Source organism: Ptychodera flava, chromosome 15, assembly GCF_041260155.1.
Source record: "Ptychodera flava strain L36383 chromosome 15, AS_Pfla_20210202, whole genome shotgun sequence".
Lineage (NCBI taxonomy): Eukaryota > Metazoa > Hemichordata > Enteropneusta > Ptychoderidae > Ptychodera > Ptychodera flava.
Window position 1 is genome coordinate 30637399 of NC_091942.1, and position 20395 is coordinate 30657793.

Genomic DNA, 20395 nt, shown 5'->3' on the forward strand with positions numbered 1-20395 from the left:
ATTTCAGCTTTACAGTTGCACTAACTCAAGCGCAGTGAATGAGACAATCTACAAGCATTTGCAGTCACTGTCTTCCCCAGTGTAGTACAATTTGAAAAAATGCTAGTAATCACTTAAATTACCTGTTTTTTAGATTGTTTTAAGGCTAGCGTTAGACCATTTAGTATGATTAAAATATTGCAACACAAATTTAAATTGTAATGAAACTATTCCAGTAGATAGAATTGCAACACGTTGTATTTACACTGTTGATGGGAGATGTTGCAAACATCATACAATTAAAGAATGTTTCAGATCGGTATTTGTATTTTTATTCCCATTATAGACTCCACATGGTAAGTCTCTACTTCTGTTTGGTGATGACATGGGTGCTATTCATCTTGTGTATTTCCTGAAACCACAAAATAGTCTCTTTGCCAAGCCATTTAAAAATGAAGGGGGAGTACAGAAAATCTGGACACAGGTAAGAATGGGAAAAATGATAATTTATTTTGTGAGTTATCACCGACAATTGTGTCGTGCCAATGTAAAAAAAAATTCATGCTGGCAAAAATTCTTTTACAGTGTGTTTTTGATCTCTTGCCATGGAAGTTAGTGTACTTACTTTGCATTAGGGGAAGACTGCATTAACTTACATGGTACCTGAAACCTGAGTCCTTGCCTGACCAACTCGGGTGACAAACAGAAGACTTTTAATCCCTTAAGGCGTTAATGTTCCATTGTTATGTTTATCTAATCCAGCTGGTGCCATTGTAGTGCCATTGTAGGAAAGGCAGGTTTGTGAAATTGATCCTCATAGGGAAGTCGGGTATTGCTAAGTTAATGGAGCCTTCCCGTAATGGTAAAAACACCTTGATATTTTCAAAATTGATTTTGGAAATCTTTCCTTCATGCAGTGTAATGATATTGAGATCATTGCAATTTGTGTCCTTGCAATTTGAAAGTGATGTTTTTCGACACTCTGCAAACATCAACTGAATGTTTGAGGCGGCAGTCTGACATACTTTACTATCTGTATTTATTAGCAAGGAAATCTCAATCTTTGTCATCCAGACTATGAATTTAAATCATTGTCAATATTTGGAAAAATTTAACCTTTTTAAATTCAGTTCTGTTTTCAATTTTCATAATTCTTTTATTTTAAGGATCTACATCACCACAGCAAACATCTCAAACACGTAGTTCTCAGTAACATCCACAGTGCTGAAATGGTAAGGAAAGTGAAATATTTGCCTGACAATGATTTCATTCTATCGTCAAGTGGCGCAGTACCACATCACTGGTCATGCAAGACGTGCAAGGAAAAAAGAAGAACTTACACTTTTAAATGAGCAAGGTATGTATTTCTCGAACCTAGGTAGAGTGCACCTCAGGAACAGATATTCAGACTCCAAAACTTTCACAAATTCTTTTGAACTATCACTTGTGGGGGTTCATTTTAAAACTTATGGAATAATAAAAGTTACACCTGACCAGCTTATTTTTCTGGAAATCGATTTTGATTTTGATTTTTATTCTCACTTTCAAAAGGGATATCCTCATGGAAAATTTGAGCAAAATTTTGGTTTACCAATTTTTAGGTGTGTACTACCATTAATCAACTTTATCAACCGTCTTTTCATGTTATCATTGTTTCCTTTTAAAAAAGACTATGAGCAAACATTTCATCATTTTGTGTCCAAAAGTTAGGTGTGTAAATTGTGAAAAAGTCAAAAAAGTACTGATATTTTCCTTTAAAATTCACACGTCATCTCTTTATTGCCTCTGCAGAAATGATTGTAAATGGAGTATGAGTAGCAATGTTATTTTCAGAACACAATTCTTAAATGGCATATTTATTTGGTCGTTTTAATGCCTATGGTCAGTGTGTACCTTGACGAAGGTAGATCAAGATAAAGAAACAGTTTCTCAGCACAACCCCCAGAACGCAATATTTACTGACTATTTTGAAACTGTGGTTTCTAATGGTTTGTTATCATGCTAGTTGAAACTATTGGGGGTCCTTAACCCTTCCACCCCATTTCCCTGTCTAGAGGTCCAACTTTACCGTAGAAAATAATTGGATTGGTTCAAACCATTGTGGTGAAAGGGTTAAAAAGGATGGGCATGAAACACTTCATAATGTTGTGCTGTGTACTCACTAGTTTCTGAAGTCACTATACTCTGTAACTCAGTTACATTAGTGTAGTGATGAAAAGTTAATCTTCAAAACACGGAATTTACTGGATCTTCCTATTGCTCCATGCATTACTTTTTAATCAATTTCCACAATATACTCATAATTACAAAGTTAAATTTTTATCACTGGTGTTGTTATAACACATCGAAAAGATGTCACAAAGTTTATTCGTTTATTGTTTATTTATTTCACAAAAATATAGGGAAAAAATTCAACAGTAAGTGTGACTTCATCATAACCATGAAATCGGATGATAAACTGATAGATGTAAACATAACACAAAACGTAAATTCCCCTTGAAAATTTTAGAAACTGACAGAGTATGGAGAGAGTCACTGTAACGTCAATATTTGTATGGAGAGTCACTGTAACGTCCAATATTTGTATGGAGAGTCACAGTAATGTCCAATATTTGTGTGTGTCTTGCAGGGCGTTGAATGTTTTGACTTCAACAAACAACTGAACATCATTGCAACCGGCAATGTGGATCACTATGTCCGTCTTTGGAATCCGTACGTGACGGAAAAGCCAGTGGCTTTACTCCGAGGTCATCAGGTTGCTGTGGTTGACGTCTGCATCCATGAAGACCTGGAAATGGTGTTCAGTTACTGCAAGGAAGCTGTAAGTTGATGATAATGGAGATGAAGTTGCTGATAGCAAAAGATTTGCTGATTAAAGATTTGAGGAAAACAGCTAGCATAACATTTCAAAAAAAGGAAGTAATGTTATTTCTAGAACTTTAATGAATTTTTTCAACAAACTCTGTTTTGATGATAAAAAGTTATTCAGAATATGTACTTCCACTGATTAGACAAACTTGTTCAAGAAAAAGATACCATTGCTCATTTCTTTAAATGTATAAATTGTTGAGTTGTAACTTGTGGGGGACTATATTAGGTCTGTTTAGAATAACAGAGATTCTCTCTTTGCCATGGACAACTAGGATTTTCTATAGTTTTTCCTGGACAGTGTTTTATATCAAAATGCAAAATAGAAATTGGTATCACCACAGAATTAAAGAATATTGCAAGCCTGTGAATGCTGTAAATGACTGAAAAAATTGTTGCTGTATTATTATTTTTTAATTTTCATTTTAAATTTTGAGGTGATTTCTGTCAAGATAGAGGATACTGGTAGTTTAACTGTTTATTTAATGAATTTTGTTTGATTTCACTTTGCTGCTGGGAAATTAAAAAAAACACAATTATCAAAAAGAGGTATGGTATGTGAGAAGTGTAGTGTGGCTGTTTAGTGTATGTTTATCTGTCATGGTGTTCCCCTGTTGATTTCTTACAGATTGTCAAAGTTTGGGACATAAAAGAGCATACTTGCTTGCAAACTGTGATTATGAAATTCCCATGTGTACAGAATGCAAGGATGCCGGAATTTGGTCCTTTCTCTGTGTATTTGCAAGGCCAACCCATCAACAGTCTTGTGGTCTGCTGTGGAGACTATATTGCAAGTCTTAAACTGGGGAAAACTGCACCCAAGAAGACCAAACAGGCTACAACTCACTCTACCCAACTCTGTGCTGCCATGTACAACTCACATTTCAAACAGGTTGGTAATACAGAGATTGTGATTGGTTCATTATGAATGAATTGGCTGTTTTCAACCAATCAGAGCACAACAAATTTATTGATGTCAAGATAACAGAGAATATGTCCATTCCCGGCACATTTGTCAAAATAAGGTCAAAGGTCATTCAATTTCGTAACCATGACAACTTGCAGGTCGTAACTGGAGCTGATGACTCCTCAATAGCAGTGTGGGATATTGAGACAGGAAGCAAAAACCACGTATTATCCAATGCCCACGGAGATGAAGAAATCACATGTATGGCATTTGATTCAAGTCTAAGAAAACTCATATCAGGCGCTAGGAATGGATCTATAAAAGTAAGTGATCATTTTTATTAGCTCGTATTTGGTTTTGTATATAAATACCAAAAAGAGCTTTTATGATGAGTCGGTGGCATCTGTATGTCTGTATATTTGTGGTTATGTATGTGCGGATGTATGTCCGTCACACACAAAGGCTCCCATACCGCCAAAGCTACCATCTCAGTATTTGGTGTACAGGTAGATGCAGGGGTTGAGATGTGAATTTGTTCAAATGAACGTGTCAGTGTGAAAATGTGCAAATGAGGTAAGAAAAAGCGAAATCCTGCAAATGTGCAGGAGTGATGGCCAGTGTCTGAAACAGGCTTGAGTCATTTCCTGTCATTGTTTATAAACTGCTACATATTAACAGACCAGATCAAACCATAGACAGTAGAGGGGGAAGACTGTCTATGGTCCAACTAAGAGGGACTAACTGTTTCTGCTATGCATTTTGCTAAAGTTGACCTCCAGTACCTAAAGTCTCAGACCTTATTTACTTTTGTCATTCTTTTTTATTCTGGTTTAAATATTTCTTGTTGTTTTTCTGGTTGTACTGTGCAGAAATCATTGTCATAATATCAGCGTAGAACTTTCCTGCACTGAACAGATAGAAACAACATTTATTGTTGATCTTTGGTACCCATGCTGGTATATACCAATTCTGATCAAATTTGAGCGACACCGAATAATTGCGGTATGTTTTGGACTTTGGAAAGTTTAAGAAGTTTGCAATAATTTCATGGTTTGATAAAGCAACTCTCATAATGTAAAATTTTGAAAGGATAAACCTTTACCATGACATTACATAGGAAACAAACCCCAGAAAATGACATGACTCACCATCAACAAGTACCTCTAGCTTTAATTTGTGTCTTAGAAGGTACTTTAAAAATAAGATTTTAATAATACTAAGTATTTGATATCATTCAACCCAAATGGAAGCAAAAAACATCCACTTATCAATGTCTTTGGCTAAACATGTGTTAAAACTTTAAAATTAAAATGTTAACCCTTCGAGCGCTGTAATTTTTTCTCCAAAAAAATTTTAGTGCAAAATTTTACCAACTTTTTATGAATTTTTCTGTAATTTTTTGATAATTTTGGACCAAATGGATATCACATTCCATTGGATACAGTTTTTTATCAAAATTTTGGCAAAAATATGAAAAAATTGACTGGGTATATTTTGTAAAGGTGACATAAATTGACTTTGGCACTCAAAGGGTTAACATAGAAGGATTAATCTGATTTCTGAGGACAGTCTTTCCTAATTTATTTTAAATTTTTGAAACCTTCAAATATTAAACTAGATCAATAATAGATATACTGCTGCTGATTAACAATGAACCACTTTGGTATTTTCACTCTGTGTATAGGTTTGGAATTTTCAGAACGGACACAACATACACCAGTGTGAAGCCGTATCTGAAGCGGAAGTCACCGGTATTGTATCGTTCAGAGAGAGACATCGTATTCTAGCTGTGGGATGGAGCAGACAGATCACAATGTATGATGACAGCGATAGTGATGTAAGTCACAATATAATAGAGTCTGTTTATAGGGACAAAGTTACTGGGTCTTTTGTGTATTTTTTTCCACTGCATAGAATTTTCTTTTCATAATCAACGATGAAGGACAAATTACGTTGATCCTGCTGGAGAAGTTTGCCAAATCAAACTTGCCTGCATCACACACTGAGGTTCATCAATGTACATTTACTGGTAGATACCAGAATAAATTATGACATTGCTTTGATCGGTCTATTCTTCTGTAAGGAGATTGGGTGTAATCATTTGTTGACCACTTTGAACATGTTTCAGTGTTCTGAGCCACTTAACTGACGAAATAGAACAAGTCTTTCCTTTGAATCTATATGTTCCCACCATTTGGAATTTTTTTCTTTCTGTAAACATGACTCATATTTATATATTTATATTTTGTGACACAGCTGATCATGGAAAGGTGATAGGTAGTACGCGCCTTAAAACTGAAAGACTTATAAACTTTTTCTCAAACTGAAAGACTCATAAACTTTTTCTCAAACTTTCTCTGAGGAATCTTATAACCATACTCTCAGCAAATCAAGAATAAAAATCAGTGGTCACTGAGCAACTTTGGTACTGGCAAAACCAAATTACCTAATAATTTGCTGACATTTGAAATTCAAAATGGCTGCAATTCCTGTGTTAACTCTATGTGGAAAAACTTACATTTTTGATTTTCACAAAACTAAGACGGTGGAAACTCACTTAGTGCAAGACCTTCAAAGTGAGTCCCACAAATGGAAGACCAGAAAAGGAGTATAACAATTTGAGAATCCAAATATCTCTCCCCGAGGCGCATTCTACCTTAAAGCAGCAACTCTAATGTCTTGCAGTTTGGTTTGAATATGATCATTTCACATCCATACTCCCACACTGCCTCATATTCACTGCTTTCCTCTGACTCTGTGCACTGTGAAGACACAGACTGATATTTTATGTCATATATAGTAAGCTTAACACATCTTTATAAAATCAGTCAGTTGAAAGTATAAAATAACTTCATGAGCTGTACCAAAGGCACATCCTACTCATAACTCTTTGAAAAAGACAGAATATATTCTATGATGACAGTAACTCTAATGTAATTCATGCTTGTGCAATCAATGAAGTATGTGTTCTGTCTCCATGAAAAACCGCAATCAGTAAAATGAAAAGCGCCCTCATAATGAATAACATGAAATCTTCTGTTTTGTTTTGACGATATGTTCTCAATGCAGAATGCCTTCATCCATGCTGATAGTTCCTGGAGGGGAGGGCAGATTCACAAGGACGACATCCTCTCAGTTGACTACTGTCCTCCTAATCTCCTGGCAACGGCAAGCTTTGACGGAGAAGTCATCGTCTGGAGTGTTGAAACTGAAAAGATGTTTAGGAGGCTGCGTAAAGGTCAGCCAAGTAAAGTGTAAGTTGAGATCTTGTTTTAGTCCAAGTCCCACAGTGCTGTCTCCCACTTGGCCACATGTTTGATTGATGAAGACAAAGAATACAATTTATGCTGGAACACAGAAAATAGTTTAAACATCCATCATCTGTACACTTGCCAAATAGTAGTAGAGCTTTGCGTAAAAAAACCACAAAAGGTTCCTTTTTTGAATAATTACTTCACAGCAACCAATGAAAATATCAGATGCAAGTGTAAGAGTATGAAGTAACCATAACTTTTATATTGTTCGCTTTCATGGAAGTCCTATGTGGATTTCAATTCTTCTCACTGAAATGGATTACATTCTTTGCCATTTCAGAACACGGAAACTGAAACAAGCCTTGTCATACTTCGGAGACAGCAGACCACCAACAGCCAGTTCAGATGGCAGCATGCCTTCAAGGAAGAACTCAGGGCGGAATTCAAGACCCAACTCTAGACACAGATGGAGTCATAAAACACCAAAAGGGTAAGCAGTGTTTGAACTTAGTGTAGGACATCCCTGTCAGAAACCTGTGGAACCTCCAGAAAGGCAGTTTGTTCAGCTGTAATTGTAACACCTTTATTAATAATTTGTGTGTAATTAATAAATCGCAAACAGGATTATTGAGTTCAACCAAATGAAACTGATCAGTTTTTCAGCAATCCATACGGCGTTTCTGTTTTCATCCATGGATTTCTTCAAAACCATGTAGGCAATATGCTCCAACTTTTACATCATTGCTACTTTAAAATAAGTTAGAAAGCAAAGGATATCAATGATGAAAGAAACTGTCCCCACTCATTCTACATTCTATTTTCTTGTCACAACCGACAGGACAGAAAAACAACTTGTATTTAGTCTTTCAGCAAAGGCTTAAATTTTCACTGCTTTTTTGAAGGTGATGAGTATCAATGTCCCAAACACTGTCTAACTCATTTTGTTGCGTATTTGTTGCAGATTTACCGCTCCAGTGGATAAGTTGTTGTTTCTACAACAGAGAATCAGCCAGGGCCAAACAGAGGCTGCAGTACTTCTGTCCAGTGAGGCAGGGTTTCTGCATTTCTGGAGTGTCTACGGAAAACAGCACGACATGGGTAAAGTATCAATGTGACTTGTGAAAAATATCATAATCATATTTTGTGTCACTCTGGGAGCTTGAATTTCAAGTGTTCCTGAGTTTGTTTTCATGACATAGATTATCTCGCATGCAAAACAGCTTTCCATCAGATGTGAGGACACATAAATTGGTGTAGTGGGTCTTCATGCCATGTAATCTTTCCCCATTCTCAGTTCCATTTTCACTAGTGAAATGACACCATGGAAATAATACGGCTCAACCACGCAGCATCACAAACAGGGTCAAACCATTTTATTTTCCATGTTCTGAATCTTGGCTGTTGCTGCTAATGTTATCTTAATTTGATAATGTCAACTTGGTAAAATTGTATGATCCCTTTGTATCAGAATGTAAAGATAACCATTAATTGTTACATGATTTGACCCAGTGTGATATCATGTAATGTAGTATCATTTGATCTGACATGATATAAATATGATTGATATACTTTGACTGGAAGTGATATAACATGATTGAATTCGATTTAACGTGACATTCCGTAACATGATTTGTTATGGTCTCACCTTACATAACATATTTCCATATAATTTAATTTGACTTGATCTGACATATAACTTGGTCTGTTTTAGTCTAATTTTACATAATTTCATGTATATAATATCTGACATTATTTGATATAATATAATATGATTTGATTTGATTTGATTTGACCTAAATCCTGGGTTTTTTTTATCCTTGTAGGATTTTTCTATGCCAGTGAAAGCAAAGAGGAGGAAGAATCTGTGCTGGCATTGTGTACAAACAAAGACAATAGTCTACTGATCAGTGGTGATACTATGGGCTGCATTTACATATGGAATATTGAACAGTACTGTTTACAGCCACGGAGAGAAGTATGTATGTTTCTGTGATGTTTTCAAGTGAAACTGACGTGGTTCAATGATTTTGGTGGACATGACAGTTTTTATTCATTTAGGAAATTGATCATGAGATGTATGTAAATTGCATTAATAAAAAGTAGTGTGTTGAATAACTCATCTGAGATCCAAAAGCTTCGCTGAGAGTTCAACAAACTTTTTGTCTTGCAGAGACAATTGGAGAAGCCACCATTGGTATGTTCATGGAGAGCGCATGACTCAGCATTGGTCAGCGTTGACTTTGTTGTCTATGATGACCAGTCCTTCATACTCTCTGCATCCACTGACCAAACGGCCAGACTGTGGACCCTCAAAGGTCACTTTGTGGGCACTTTTGGACAGACAGACAAGTGGGTCCTGAAGAATCCCGCAACATGGCGACATCCAAAGTATGGAAAGTTTTTTGTTTCAGTTCTTGTCAAAGCCACATATTGGCTTGAAACTGTAAGAACATTTGATTTCCCATTCTTTAAAGGGTGTTACCAACTGGCAAGCTACACAAAATGCTCCTGAAATATTCTTTTTCTATTTTTATTTTGGGGTATTGTTAGTGTAAACAGACATGATTACTCATCTGTCTGTTCTGTCCCTGATTAAAACTACATGAGGAATTGACTTTGCCATGACCAAGTCTTGTATTATCAGAAAAATGTCCTTAAAGAAGGAAGGCGTGTAATAATTGTACTGAAATCTTTTTGTTTGTTTTTATGCCTACAGGACACCATGGGCTTTACCTAAATCCAAGAAGAAGGAAGACAAGTCTAAAGGTGAGTGAAGTTTGCTCTGCTTGTAAAAGTTCCATACATGAAGGCAGCCACAAATGTGGTGAACATTTTGTTTTTCACATAACTGTCAGATACTTACCATCTTGGAATTCTTTTTATTTGCGAAACTTAAAGAGTAATGGAAAATTAAAAAAATTATGCTTAGAGTTTGGTGTCTATGTTACAGTTACAAGACTTCTGTCATGTTATTGATAGAGTGATGGATACACCTGAAGGAGTGGCTCCAATCTTCAATATGAAAACAATTTAGTGTTCTTAGGGATCTCCTATAGCTTTATGAAGTGACTGGACCCCCTAGACTTATGTTGAGTTGTAAAGTTGACTGGCTGTTTGTGAATTTGGCACAAATGAAGAGCATTGGGCCCAGTCTTCATTACGAAAATAATCAGCCTTCTTAGGGGGCCTCCTTATCTTTATGAAACAACTTGCCCCCATAAGATCATGGTGATTTGTACAATTGTATAGACTGTGTACCCAGTACTCTTCAGTCATGCCAAGTAATGGTATAACTCAACAAGATACATCACACACAATGATATCTTGATTTTCCTCTCAAATTTCTGTAAAATTCAAATAACTTTCAACATTTATTACAATATTTTTATTTTCCATTGCTAAATTTACACAGTGCCAAAAATCATTGAAAATGGTGAGGACAGCAGTGAAAAGGAGACAAACTCTGGAAATGAAGATAATGACAATATGTCTGACAAACTTGATGATAGGGACTCGCTGATACCATCACCAAGGGACAGCCCTTCCCCTGTGGATGAACTGGCACCGTTACCAAGCATTTATCCAGTTACCAAAATGAATGATGGCATAGGAACTATTCAGTCGCCTTGTACGTCACCGACACAGGATAAACCCAGACTACGGAGTGCGGACATCAAACGTGTCCAAATGCAGTCAGCTCCAACGATGACCAACGGGCTTGACAGCAGGGGATCGTCAGGAAAACTGGACGAACATCCGGGGGCTTCGAATCTGGATAGCGCTTTCAGAGCCAAGAGATCTGTTACCTTTGCGAACTTTGGCCAATCTAGGAGAGCTTTACAAATGAAAGTAAGTTATGAGTCATTTGAGACTGCAAATTTGCCATGTAGGACCGATGTCAGTGTGTGGTAGTAGAAAGCTGTTATCTTCAGCCTATGCAAGTTAAAGAACTTCAGTCTATTGAATTAACCATGAAGGAAACTTGAAAGAGTTTGAATATGAAAAAGTTCACTAAGGGTGTCTTGGTTTATTGACTCAGTGACTAATGACTTAGTGTCTTTTATTGCCCTTTTATCAGCCCTTATGATTTATTTGTCAAAGTCAGTTATTGGTCTTTGTGCTAATGTCTTCAGAAATAGACTACTTAATTAATCCACTGGTTAATTAATATTAATAAAAATAATAAATTAGCTATGAGTCATTACCACTAGAAGTCCGATTGTGATAGAGTAAAATATAATTTTAGATGTTGAGGTATTAGTGTTTTCTTATTTGGTGAAAGTTTTTGCTAATGGATCCATTGTGTGTATAATAGGTTATCTGATAGCCATAGAAATGAATGTCAATAAAATGAAATGGCTTACTGAACCCTTTAAAGACACTCCTTTAAATTTCAAATTTGCAGAAGGAACAAAAGAAATAATGAATTTGCATAGCGAAGTTTGCATATGCCAAATCCACATTGTTTTCTCTTTAGTGTTAGTGAACTGATAATAAACTTCTGTATAAAATCTGCATTTTCTAGACGTTACTTGGACACAAAGTTGAAGAAAACATCGCAAGGCGGGCATACAGCAGACAGGAAAGAAGGCACAGATTTGGTGATGTTGACATGACACTGACAGCCAGATTTGGTAAACTTTGTTCACCGTTTCAAGCTTTAGCTACTCCTGTAAGTAACAGACATAAATTTCATTACTGAATGAAATGAAAATGAGTGTTTTTGGAGGAGTAACAGAATGAGAAATTTCAAAATGTTGTGTTAACTTGTCCTTATTCCTTATTGGAAAAAAAATTAGTTCTTTTTGATAATGTCTTTGTGATAAAAATGGTGACATGTGTTATATCACCAATAACTTTTAGAGTTAGATTTGTAATAGCATGATGTTGTCAAATCTGTTTTTAAAATTGATGTAATGTTTTGCTCTTGTTGCCTAGGCAACAGAGGAAATACACCTACCCTACAATTTACCGATGACTCCCAGGATGGTTAACCGTGGCTTGACAGTGACAAGTGAAGCCGAACTGAAGGAGATGTCTCTATCGCCTCCACCAACGGAACAAAATCCAGAAACCAAAAAGGACTCCTCCTATTCAGTTCTCCCTGCAATCAACTCCCAGTCGACTGTGGCCGGATCAAGGTAGCAGATACATTAGACGTTTTTGGCCAGCAAAGTGATGAAGCTGCATGACTGTAACTTTGTGAGGATATCGTGAGACGTTAAGGGTCAAAGGTCATAATACAGAAATTAGGAATGATGAAGATGTTACAAAATTCAGTGAAAAGGGCAATCATGTATATGCAATGCTGATGAAAGTGATGATAATTACATTACAAAAAGTGTTTGCTGCATGAATTATTCATCAGAAAAGGTCAATATTTGAATAACAATCTGGAATCATGGACAGATATGGTTATGATTACACATAGGAATGGACAGTTAAACCTTGTGCAAATGTTGTTGCAGCAACAACATACACACATTCTTTCATGAAAACTGTAAAAAGTTATACAACACAGCTTTTTTTTTGCCTTAAAATAATTTTTAATATTTCTGTTGATGTTTGTGGGGTTTTTTATCGTTATACATGTAAGAGAATTGTCAGGAGTGTGATGTCATCAAATGACCTTTGCACTCAATTTTGCATCAGATGATAGATGGACTTGCAAGACCATGATGCATCATGGGAAACACTGGCACACAGACCATTACTTTCTTGTCTCATTTGAAGTGCTTGGCAATGATTTTATTGAATCCATATAATTTGCTGTAAAACAAAAACATTAATATTGAAAAATTCACACAATTTACAAAAACAAGGAGTTTTTTCCTCCAGTGTTCAGATTACATTCTCAGTGGTCACTGCTGGAAGTATAAACCAGGCTGTCTTTTCTCAATGAAGATACTGGATCCAAAATTTTAAATTCAATTAGAATGCTATTTCTCTCCCCAAATCATATTTCATCACTGGTCCGACAGAAATGGGCAGCAGTTGGTAAATTTATCGTTGTTTTTGAGACAGCAAGACAAATGAGATTACAAAACCATTCCTCTTGGTTATCTAGATACCACTTTCTCTTCTATCACAGTTTGGTGCATTTGCATAACAATACCAGAAAGCAATCATGCAAATGAAGGAGCTTTGAACTTCAAATGACAATCACAGCATTTTACCAATTGAGTCTCAGAGAACTCTGCAATAACATTGATATCACAACATTGTCATGTCCAGGTTAGATAATATGTAAATATTTGTATAAATGACAACTATTTGTAAATTTTGTTAATAATGACTTGAAATGTACATATGTAAGATAATAGCGTCTGTTTTTTTGGCAGTTACAGCTACCAATTTGTACATACACACCAGAACCTCATTTAATATTGTAAAATATATAGAATCATCAAGTTTCATTTCCACTGATAGAGATTTCAAGTCAAATATTTTGTAATTACACATGATTTACAGTTTTCTCTTTGAAGAATTTGAATAAAATGATTTTTACTGTCATTCTAATGATGTCACTATTAAAGTCTGCATATACAGTAATTTTTGGCACTCAGGTGCTTTATGAGATCTGCTTGTCAGTGTGTCAGCCGTGTGTTTGTCTGAATGTGTATCATTTGTGTTTGAGAGGGAGCATGTTCATTAAATTTAAATGTTTGTCTCTCTGTGACAAAATTTCAGACAGAAAAACGTCGTTAAAGATGAGAAGAAAGTGTTTTCGACATTTCATAGTAATGGATTTACTGATGAGTTTTCTGTTCATGTACAGTGCAATGCATGCCGAAGTGAAGATTCACAGAACAGCGCCCTCAATAGATTAGCTTCCACTTTTTAATTCCACATCTACACCATCCAGCAGCAAAATTCCATAGCTTCATTTTCCATTCAAGAGAGGTAACAAACATCAGCATCAGAATCACAATCAAATTTTCATGATTTGTGGATACTGATTTAAGTAGGTACACAATACGATCAATAGTTAACGTGCAGATGCTGTTATCTCACCTCTTGAAATGGGGTTATGTCACACAGAACCGACAATTACACAAAAATATATGCCTGTCTCTGTTGGAAAAAATTGCTCCGTGTATCTTCTCAGTGTTTCCGCGGTCGGCTTACAAGATAGTTATATACAAAACAATGCATTTGGCAAGATGTGTTTGTAAAATGTATTTGGTGAGGGAGATCTGCGTGTAAATCAGCCAAATTGGAGACGACAAATTTCACAATATTGCTGATGTAGCTGCATCGTATTTATAAGTAAAGCGGACAGTTTTGTTTCAAATTTGGCACATTAATGATGTAAATGATATTAACAATTGTACATCACCTTTTAAGTCATACAAATGCATTTAATCAGCAAATGTGTACAACGTGTGCACCTCACCATCCCAGTGTCTTCACTCAGTAGACGCTGAGACAGTTCTAATTTACATGTATATCAACCAGGAATGACGGCAGAGATTGCCAATTATGTATGTAATTGGTACAAACCAATTGGCCAGTGTTAGTTCTGGTTTGATCTCTTCCAGGCAAATTGTTTAGACATTTTAAATTTCAAGGGAAACACTGCTTCTACAAGGCAGATAGACATTTCTCCATTTCACCAAATACCAAAGAGAAGTATTGACTCTTTCAGTAAAAGTAAACTGGTTTACTTTTGAAGTATTAAATATGATAAATGTTATGTCCATCATACAAAGCGGGCTGTAAACTACTCAGGTTTTTCAGAAAGTACCTGAAATACTTGAGTGAATCTTTCTATGTTTGACTGAGCCATGAAAATTAGAAAGTGCATTTTCAAAATGCAAGTCAGGTACATGCAGGTGGTTGGACCATTACTTTTGTGTTTCTTTGTTAGACACATCCTATGAAACAGGTGCCACAAATCTTCTAATCAATACACTGCAGGTTGCGGCAGCATTTTACCAGTAATCGCCATACACAATACAGAGTGCCATAATTACAAGGTGTCTGTGTTTTGTGTACAGCGATTTGACGTCATCAGTTTGTGGCTAGACCACTTGTAAAATGTTGCCCAGGTTTCCCTTGTATGAGATGCATCCGCCTGGTTGATATTTTGTTTGCTAACCTAGTCTAAAAATTTGGAGGTGTAGGCAATGTGGAGGGGGTCCTTGAACTTGCCTTGTTCAAACATAGATTGTGAAAAAGACAATGTAAGGCCAAAAGGAGTCAAGAAAAGGTTCTTTCAAGGTTGCCTTCATTTCATCTAAAGTACACATATATGTGAGCCGTGCTTTTGATGTATATTCATTGTTTTTAAAAATATATCTTATTTCCAAAATCATGTCAAACTGCCATGTTCAATGTGTTAACAAAACCTGTATGTCACTGATGTCCAGTTTTTTTGTTTACAGCTTAATTTGTTTGTAAACAATAACGTTGCAAATATGTACACTGTATGTTTGTCTATTTCTATACTTAGGGAGATGATATACTTGATTTATTTCACAAAAAATTATGAAAATATTATTGAAAGTTGGTTCTAGTCCCTGACCTAAAACGACATGGTTGCAAATGATGTTGGATAAATTGAATGTGTGCATCATGTTCAATACTCTGATTGATTTTGATTGATTTTGGAGCATCATGTATTGCTGAAGAACACCGAGTTGTGCTTGCCATATTAGCCTTCTGAACTCAGTATACATCGGGTATGGCATGCTATTCTCAAATTAATCAAAATCAAAATTTCACATATATGTTAAAATGATCATCGACAATAATTTGGCAAAGAGTTTAGGTGTTACTAAGAACACATCACTTTGTGTAAGAACACTTTGTAGCAAACAATATTTTGAGTTGAATATTTGAAATGGGGGCGCTGTTCAGCCAAGCCAAAATGTTCAGTACCCAGGATGCAGTGCTGATATTGATGAAATTATTGGTCTTATTTTCAAATAATCATCCTCAGTGATTTTGGAGGATCAACAAAAGGAATAAACCAGTGCATGTACAGAATTTCTGAGTTCAACATGCAACAAATTTCCTGCACACATACATACACACACAGACATACATATATACACCTAATACACAGACAGACACACACACAAATATCAAGACAGACAGACAGACATACATACATACACCCTTGATGATAATATTGATACCTATGGGTGCTTTGACATGAAGCACCCAGGTGCCAATAAAACACTAGAAGTACAAAATTTTAAAATTGTTTCATTTTTTTAATCAGAGTCATAGAACACTTTACAGGGAAATATGAATCATGCTACGACGGCATAACTGCATATGTACAAGACAAACCAAAATAAACCTACGTCCAAAACTTTACACTTTTCCTTCCTTTTTGTGCCTTTTTTTTGTTTCTTTGGATCTCTTTTTAAAGATAAAACCATAAAGCATCTTAATCCAAACACAGCCTTTGGCCTATGCTTTCCTCTTATTGCATTGTAGCTTGGATAAAACTTAAAATTCTACACAAAACTGTACAAACCACACAATAAAACACAGAGGAGGGAGGGAACAGAAAGGAGCAACGAAACTTGCTGACATAAACAATTGATTCTCAATCAATTTTTCATAGTCTTACTTGCTTATGAGCAAAAACAAAACAAAAGAGTACTTTTCCTTAACATAAGAAAAACATCAAACAATTTCTTATATCTCCAACACAAATATCCATGTAATGTCCCTGTTTATCAAATATTTCCACATGGACTGAAAAAAATGTATTTTTTTTTCTCGTTTTCATTATACAAGACGATAAAAAAGGAACGATATAAAAACATTAGAAAAGTCTGTCCCCTTTTTATATTTTTTCTCTCATCATGAAATTGGGGAACAGAAACGTAATTCTGATGTACACACACACAAATTTTCCACCACATGAAGCACCACTATAAACCAGCTGACTAACCTCTCACCATGGTAACCAATTATAGTAAATTTCATAAAGGAATCTAAATTCACAGTCTGTTGTAAATTGTGGATGTGCGACCTTTGAACTCTGCGACCTTTGAACTCTGTGTGGTTGAGACGGAACAGGTTGCCCACCTAATATTAAACAGGTAAAAGCCATTGTTTTGTTGTATATTTCAAAATGCACAGCTAAACATTTAAAAAACCTGGTTAGAGAGTTTGTTCAAGGAAACTAAAGCACCGGTATTTTCATATACACAAAGTGGCAGTGATAAATTTTCGGAAAATGTAGGTCACTGTAAGGTCACTGATTGTTTACACGGTATCAAAGTAACTTAAGTAAATCTGTGTAAGCAACATAATGCTTGCTTACACATCATCATTATTATTGTTGTTCATCATCATGATCATCGTCATTTTAGAATATTTTCAATATTTTCCATCATGGAATAAACTAACATGTATGTAATATGCTACAGCAATCAAACTCAATTTTACATGTATTTACATCAAACTCCCCCATCATGCGCATTTGTTTTATGGCTGGGAAATTTGTTTTACAGTAGTTTCTATTTTTAACTACAATTTCTCTTCTTAAATACATACATAGATACAATTGGAAGGACTGTTGTTTCAGCAGAGAAGCCGTATCTTTTGTGACTCCACAAAAAAACTTCTCCAAATGAGTTTGGTTTCAATACATTTTGTGCACGATTTAAAACAAAAATCTACTGCTTACGAAAAACTCTACTGTGCGAGTATTCAAACTTTATGCAAATAATCTCAGTTCTGACAAACCCTGCAGCACGAAAACAGTCAAGCAGAGTGCTGCTTACGCTTTACCGTACTCCAACGACTTAAATCAATGCAGTTTTTAAAAAAATAGTGTTGTAATTGCCCAGCTGGGTGAAGTTCATCATCAAGTTCAAGAAAAGGTATTGCGGGTACCCTGTTGATTGTAGTTTGATTTTGTACATCAAGTCCAATGAAGAGCGGTGTAGGAAAGTTAATCCTTACATGGTATGACATCATAGCACTTGATATCACACAGATGACATCACATCGTTATCCTTATATGGTAATGCATGATGTCACAGCATTTGATATCACACAGTCGATATCACATGATATTTCCTCAAATGATATCATGCATTTCAAAGTGCATAATAGGCATGTTCCACATAAAAACATGATAGTCTTTCAAGGTAATAGGGATTCTATATTTCTTCTGTCTGCATTCCGGTTGCCGGATCGTAGGTGCCGGCTAAGTAATAGACATCATCACTGTCTACACTGTGTTTGGATTTCTCCTTTGCCGATGGCGGGTTTTCTAGCCTGGTCTGATACTCGTCCACTGACAGCACCTCACACTTGTGTGATATTGTCTGTACATCATTTTCATCAACATGTGGGGACTGGTAGAGCGCCATCTGTAGGTGAAGGGAAGAATGAAAAGTTTTCAATGGACAACGTTTTATTAGCAGTTTTCTCCTCAGGTATTGAATATTTGAACATTGAACAACTTTCCATAAAATCATTCTGCCATGGCATGGATAAAATCTGGTTGTTGCTATATTGTTAACAATAATTACCTTGCCATCATTAGGTCTTCGTCCGGCTTTTGTTTCTTCCGGATGGTAGAACCATTTAACTTTGACAACCATATTTCCACCCCATGCCTCCCACATGCTCTCAATCCTACCAACATACGGAAGATGGGGCCGGCCAGTTGAGAGAAATACAGCACAGTCATTGACCTGAAAAAAATTATGACATTACTAGTCAGTGATATATTACAGACAAACGCTACAGGTATGTTGTGATGTGGATGGTTAGGACTTGAAAGTTGGAGAGGCTGTTAACCCTTTACCTGCCAAGTTCATATTTCACCATCAGGTCAAGTTGGTTAAAACTAGTGAAGCAAAACATGTCCCGTATGGTGCATTTTAACAAAGACTTGAAGATTTGAAGGTCCCTGAAGACAGAGATACTGTAAACATGATTTTTACAAACTAAAGCTGTTATAATATACCAAGCCAAGTGGGTGAAAATGCATATGGTTTTGGCTCAATACTGCTTTTTACTGACTTGGCAGATGGGGAAGTGATACTGTCTGGCAGGAAAAGGGTTAAGTGGTTATCTATTAATGTATCCAAACCTTCTCAACCCACCCACCATAGTGTGGTAGAACCTCATTCAATTCTATGGTGTGGTTCAGTCTATTCAAACAGGTTTGGGGGTGAATGTCAGGTATTTAATTAGTATGCTTCACACACTTTATCAATTTTTTTTTAAATGTTGAAATTTGTCTAATTAAAATTGTCTACAGTTAAACGTTTTGATAGGCTCAAATGATGGTATACAATCACAAAGTGTAAATTGAAACAATAAACGGGTAATTTAAAACAAATTTACGATGAAGACAATTTCAAATTAGCTGGTTAGTGTTTTAAAATTAATTCACACTTTGTGACAGTATGACAACATTTGAGTGGCAGCCATTTTTTCACTTCAGAACAGGTTGAGAGGGGGTGACGGAGTCATGAAAGGTCATGGACCTTTGGAGAGGTAGGATAGGGCAGAGGGACGGTGCGAGGGACAAGCTTTACACAACAGGTTTTTTTTTTGTTACTGTTGAGATGTGCCTCACCCTGATCACTTCTTTGTCTCTGCATATGGCTTTGTAGAAAACTTTCTTGCTTTCCCTTCATGCCCCGTCGTTGCGTCGCTTTGCCGCACCACCTCCACAATTGACGAGCTGGCAGGAATGCTGTCAGAACAAACACACACTTGACCAGTGAAAAAAGTGCAGAAAAGAAAAAAAAAAGCCACGATCTCATGCAAATGTGCATTATTCAAATCCCTGATCCAAAACGTGCTGATTAGATCACTAAAACCCACACTACTACAATTTTTTTTTCAACATGCAGCAAACAACTGCAAATAAAATACAGAAAATTAAATGAACTGCATAAAAATTACACTTTACCCCTTCACCAACAAATTTTGGTACCACCCCTATTGTTTTCTAGGGCAAGATGGACCTTTTCACAAGGAAAAGGGGTGATAGGATTTAGAAGATCACCTTTGATAATCCAAAATCAAAGGTGAAGAAAACTCATTCCCTTATATATATCCCTGAAACCCCTATCCTGCGGATTTACTTGACCCAAAGTTATGGACTATCACAGTGTACCACCATTATCAAGACATCCCTGATTTCCTTCCCATCACAAAATAACCGTACCATTACATGACCTCGTTTTGAGAAAAACATTGTGCACCTACTCAACGGAGAATTTGATTTATCCTTTTGGGGAGCTGTCCGATTCTGAAACGGTCTATGATATCTCAACTCACCAGCTATCTTACTGGCTGATGGGAGTCGAGCCTTCCTTGCTTTCCGGGCAGCGGCCGCAGTTCTGGAACCCTATGAGGACAGAGTCAACAGTTCAGATTATCATGTATGTCT

General features: G+C 36.1%; 2 protein-coding genes across 12 annotated transcripts in view; one reads left to right on the forward strand and one right to left on the reverse strand.

Annotated features, from left to right (window-relative positions):
- Positions 1-1145: 1145 nt before the first annotated feature.
- Positions 1146-13521, forward strand: LOC139151854 (cilia- and flagella-associated protein 337-like). The gene is made up of 14 exons (XM_070724873.1): positions 1146-1336; positions 2609-2800; positions 3476-3739; positions 3913-4077; positions 5439-5591; positions 6824-7008; positions 7349-7498; positions 7970-8106; positions 8832-8983; positions 9179-9396; positions 9725-9774; positions 10421-10857; positions 11534-11680; positions 11947-13521. The coding sequence occupies exons 1-14, from the start codon at positions 1328-1330 to the stop codon at positions 12151-12153; spliced, it is 2466 nt and encodes an 821-aa protein (XP_070580974.1). The 5' UTR covers positions 1146-1327; the 3' UTR covers positions 12154-13521.
- Positions 13522-16208: 2687 nt separating this feature from the next.
- The window catches only part of LOC139151855 (trinucleotide repeat-containing gene 18 protein-like), a 75120-nt gene continuing 70933 nt past the window's right edge, over positions 16209-20395 (reverse strand). For 8 of the 11 annotated variants that reach the window (XM_070724877.1, XM_070724875.1, XM_070724878.1 and 5 more), the window contains 4 exons: positions 20212-20353; positions 19574-19693; positions 18516-18680; positions 16209-18353 (listed from right to left, as the gene is read on the reverse strand). In XM_070724877.1, coding sequence (XP_070580978.1) covers positions 18673-18680; positions 19574-19693; positions 20212-20353 — 270 coding nt within the window. In that variant the 3' untranslated portion in view covers positions 16209-18353; positions 18516-18672. Of the gene's footprint in view, positions 18354-18515; positions 18681-19573; positions 19694-20211; positions 20354-20395 lie in introns of those variants that run through there. The other 3 variants (XM_070724880.1, XM_070724884.1, XM_070724881.1) reach the window with 3 other exon arrangements.

Excerpts from the sequence above, each read along its gene's own strand:
- LOC139151854 (XM_070724873.1), top strand. Across the intron at positions 7,499-7,969 it reads AGTCATAAAACACCAAAAGG|ATTTACCGCTCCAGTGGATA; the intron begins GTAAGCAGTGTT and ends TATTTGTTGCAG. Across the intron at positions 9,397-9,724 it reads GCAACATGGCGACATCCAAA|GACACCATGGGCTTTACCTA; the intron begins GTATGGAAAGTT and ends TTATGCCTACAG.